This window comes from Hevea brasiliensis, chromosome 3 (assembly GCF_030052815.1).
Source record: "Hevea brasiliensis isolate MT/VB/25A 57/8 chromosome 3, ASM3005281v1, whole genome shotgun sequence".
NCBI lineage: Eukaryota > Viridiplantae > Streptophyta > Magnoliopsida > Malpighiales > Euphorbiaceae > Hevea > Hevea brasiliensis.
The window spans coordinates 24,687,158-24,691,907 of record NC_079495.1 but is presented as its reverse complement, the minus strand read 5'-3'; the positions used below and the strand labels follow the sequence as shown (position 1 = coordinate 24,691,907).

At 23.4% G+C, this 4,750-nt stretch overlaps 1 protein-coding gene across 1 annotated transcript; it reads left to right on the top strand.

The window, feature by feature from the left end:
* The first annotated feature begins 427 nt into the window (after window positions 1-427).
* On the top strand, window positions 428-966 carry LOC110653263 (uncharacterized). Its single transcript, XM_021808821.2, has one exon. The coding sequence runs from the start codon at window positions 564-566 to the stop codon at window positions 786-788; it is 225 nt and encodes a 74-aa protein (XP_021664513.1). The 5' UTR covers window positions 428-563; the 3' UTR covers window positions 789-966.
* The last annotated feature ends 3,784 nt before the right edge of the window (window positions 967-4,750 follow it).

Below are 4,750 nucleotides of genomic sequence, written 5' to 3'. Positions count from 1 at the left end.
TTAAAAAACGAGGGAGGTATTTATCTAATTTAAAATCATATATAATTCATTTTAATTTATATAAATTTAAAATATTAAAAATGTAAAAATTATTTTTTTAATAAAAATTTATATTTTAACTTAAAATATTTATAATTCTTAAATTAATTGAAATATAATTTAAATAATTTAAATTAATTTGTAATTTAAAATATTTTAATTTATTTTCATATGAAAAAATAAAATTTAAATAACATATAACCCAAATTAACTCAACCTCAAAGAACCCAAATCCTTTGGATCAGCCCATCAATTCTCCACCACAACATGACAAATAGCCACAATTTCCCAAACTGAAAATCAAATTAATTAATAAAATAATTAATTATTATTTTATGCACAAATTAGTCAATAGTCATAAAAGCCGTCTCTTCCCTTCTCTATATAAATGTGAAGTAGGAAAGCACTATCCTTCAACCAAGAAAGCTCATAAGAAATCTAAGTACAGCTCTCTTGGTTTAGTTCTTGTTCTTGCAACTAACTTTCTTGATTCTTGATTCTTGATCTTTTATCAGAGAGCTTCCATGGCTGGTCTTCAACAATACTACTTTTTCCCTACTGATTTCTTCTACCCTCGTCCACAATCTGTTCGTGTGGATACTGCTCAGAAATCTGCTCTTCCCCTGCAGATTCAGAAGCGAGATATTTCTGAAGATCTTAAACATCCCACAAGCTTAAGCCTCGTTCTTTACACCAACAAGCATGCCAACAAGGCTTCTGCTGCCATTAATAAAGGCAAAAGTACTTGATGTATTATACAAGCAGCAGGAGCAAAGAAGAAAGAAAGATCGACCCAGAGGGAAGCTTGTGCATCCATCAAATCTTTCCAATACCTTTTTGGTATCTTTTTGCATATCTTGGATTGGTATACACCTATCAGACATGGTGTTGGTTTAATTGTACAAGGAATTTGCAGCTTTTTCTTTCCTTTTCTTTTTTAATTTTTTATATCATCAATTAGTTAATTAAATTGCGAATTTGAAATTGTAATAAATAGTTAACATTTTGCATAATCTTGAACTTTCTCTTGGAAATTAGAAGTCATTAATTATTAACTATACGAATTTTGAGAAGTAACCAAGAAAATACCCAAAAAATACACACACATATATATATGCGCCACGTCAATACATTAAATGCCTAATTGGCATTAGTTTTCGAGGGTTGAAACTGTTTTTCTGAATAAAAATATTATTTTAGATACTGTTAAAAAAAATAATTTATATGTTGTTGAAAAAAATAATTTAGAAAAAGTTATTTTATTATTTTAATATTCTTATGACTAAAATTTATTAAATTTAATTTTAAATTTTTTTAATACTCTCTAATTAATATATTTAAAAAAATAATTTTTTTAACAACAATTTCAACAATAATATCAAATAAGCCCTAAATAATATGATATACATAAATATTTAAATGTTTATGCATTATTAATTTATCATTTTATATAAAATTGTCTACATAAAATTATTCTTGTATCTTATAATTTTTCCTTCAATAAAGAATGGAGCTCCCATTCTTATTAACTGGACTAATACTATTGAATTTAAGTATCTCTTTTAGTTGGAGAAATTTTAAGAGACTCAACTTACTATATTATCTGTAAACTAAATTAATTAAATTATTTTATGATAATATAATTGTACATGAATATATAATTTAATTTTTAATTTTATAATTATAAATTTAAATAGTTCTATTAATTATAAATAAATATAAATGATGAAAATAATTTAATTAATTTAATCGATAAATAACGTGAGGTAATAAACTGAATTTATTTAAAAATCTTTCGACTTATTCAACTAACTTATGTTTTCGTGGATGTTATTGCCGAATATACCAGCAGCCTTCCGGTCAAATATTCCAAAGAATCCTCCACCCGATTTACATTGCTTTTGACTGCAACATATATATATATATATATATATATATAACTCACATGAAACATCATAGAAATTAGGTGTGCGCCAGAGCGCCAAGGGGTAGGCCAGTTAGGTAGATAAAGTGAGTTTGATGATACTTCGAAAAAAGATAATTATTACATCCTGAACAGAGATGTTTGGTTCCGGTTCAATTTGAAATTTGTTTAGAAATTGAAACTAAATCAAAATTTTAAAATTTTAGTATGGTTCTGGTTCAGTTTTTCATTGTTTCAGTTTCAGTTCAGTACAGTTCTCATTTCTCGGTTCTTCGATTCCAGTTTAGTTCAGTTCTCAATTTTTAAAATAATTTTATATAATTATTTTTTAAAAAAATTATATTTGAATTAGCATTTAAATTTTGAATTGAGTTATTAATACATGATAAATCATATAATATATCTTTTAGCTATACCTAAATTGTATTATCTTTAATTATAAGATGCATATATAACTTAGTATTAAATATATTATATAATATAATAGTATATCATATAATATATATTTTAATTATTTATTAATCATAAAATATTTAACTTTAAGATACAAATATAATTAAGAATTAATATATATATATATATTAATATAAAATAATAGTATATTTATAATTAAGAATGATAAGGTAATTTAATGTATTTATAATTAAAATTACTAAGAAAATATAGAAAAATAAAATGTAATATTAAGTTATATTTAGTTCATAATTATATATACATACATAAGTATATATAATTATATTAAAAGTATATAATACATCTAAAAAAACATATATATATATATATATAAATTCGGTTCTCGATTCGGTACTGGTTTGGTACGGTTCCAGTTCGGTTTCAGTAACGTTCCGGTTTGATTCTTAGTGAAGAACTAGAACCGAATCAAAGTATCAAAATAAGTTCAGTTCTTAGTAAAGAATTAGAACCGAACCAAAGTATCAAAATAAATTCGGTTCAATATGATTCTTATCGGTTCGATATGGTTCTTCAGTGCGGTTCAGCTCTCTCAAAAACCGTGCACAGCCGTACTCCTGAAATTCCATGTCACAGTAATGAGTTGATGCCCTAACCAATATTAATATAATATATCAGCAATTTTGTTAAAAAAATAAAAACTAAATAAATATAATATCACTTCCAACAGCTTTGGAAGTTAAAATACCCTTTCAAATTTTAAATAGCTGAAATTTCAATTATACCACTGTATTTATTGGAGAAAATTAATTTAACTCATTTTCAACTTCTTATTTAATTTAACCTAAAAGTTTCAATTTAAATTTAATTTAGTTCAAACATTAAGAAAATTGAGAAATTAAACTTCTTAATTTTGAACTTAAATTAACAAATTTAGTTCCAAAATCAATAAATCGAATTTTTTGATTTTTTATTTAAATAAAAAAATTAAGAAATTTAACTTATAAATTTTAATTTTTAGACTGAATTAAGCTTAAATTGAAATAATTGAGTCAAACTGAACAAAAAGTTAAAAATATGCTAAATTGAACTTCTCCGATAAGTATAGGGACTAAATTAAATTTTTTTTCAATTTTAAATACCAAAAATGTGGATGATGATTATTTTTATGTGGTGTGTTATTATTGGTTGGGAGCACCGATTCATCTTGATGACTTGGTATTCCAGACTCATGCAATAATTTCCCCTTCGAAAATGGACTTAATTAATGGTATTATTATAGTCTTATTGTGGAAGTATATATATATATATATATATATATATATATATATATATATATATATATATATATATTCAAGAGAATAAATTAAAAGAACTAATTAAAGATCCTAGTTTTCTAATGTGAACCCTCAACGAATCTCAAATGTGAACCAGATAAATTGGGCATCATGTTCACATATATATGGATTCATCAATGAGAATGAGAATGAGATTAGTTGCGTTTGATTTAAGATTAATGGCTAATAATTAATGGCCGATTAGTCCCTTTCAAATGACATTAGCCACCACGTTCCATGTATTTTTCTACTCGTTTGACCTTTGGCCATTGGCGACGCATGTCTAGTTATAGCCGCCCCACCATCAGCGTTCATCACAGGCTGCTTTATTACTAGAGAAATCGAATACAAAAGGGCGGTGCTTTCTGTTGTTTTTTTTATTTTATTTTATTTATTTTTTAATTAAAATTTTTTATATTTTTATATTTTTATTTTAAATTTAAAACAATTTTAAAACAAATAAAATCTTTTATTATTAAGGTTTCATTTATTTCATTAAAATTAACTTGTATATGAAAAATATTTTTTATTAAAATTATTTAATTATAATATTAAATTAATTATATATTTTTATATTATGTATATATAATTATTTTTATATTTTAATAAAATTATCACAATTTATAAAATAAAAAAATAATTTAATTTTTTTTATTAAAAAATTTATTAATTATTTTTTTGAATATTTTAAGCATCAGAATATATATATATATATATATATATATCATTGCGCACGTGTTAATTTACAGGTTCACTTGCAAGTCAACATACAACAACTTAATATTGGACTAAATTAATTTAGTAGTTCGTGTTTAGAGATGATCATTTATAGAATATGTCATAATATCTATTTTTATAATTATTTCATTTAATTATATAAAATTTTGAATAACATGGGTATCATATGGACTTAATTTAAAAAAAAAATAATTTTTATTTACTAACAAGAATTTATTCAAATGATAATACTCAGTCAGTATTTCTATTAAATTGAGAGTTCGAGTCTTATCAACTATTTTTCTTAATTAGTGGACGATTT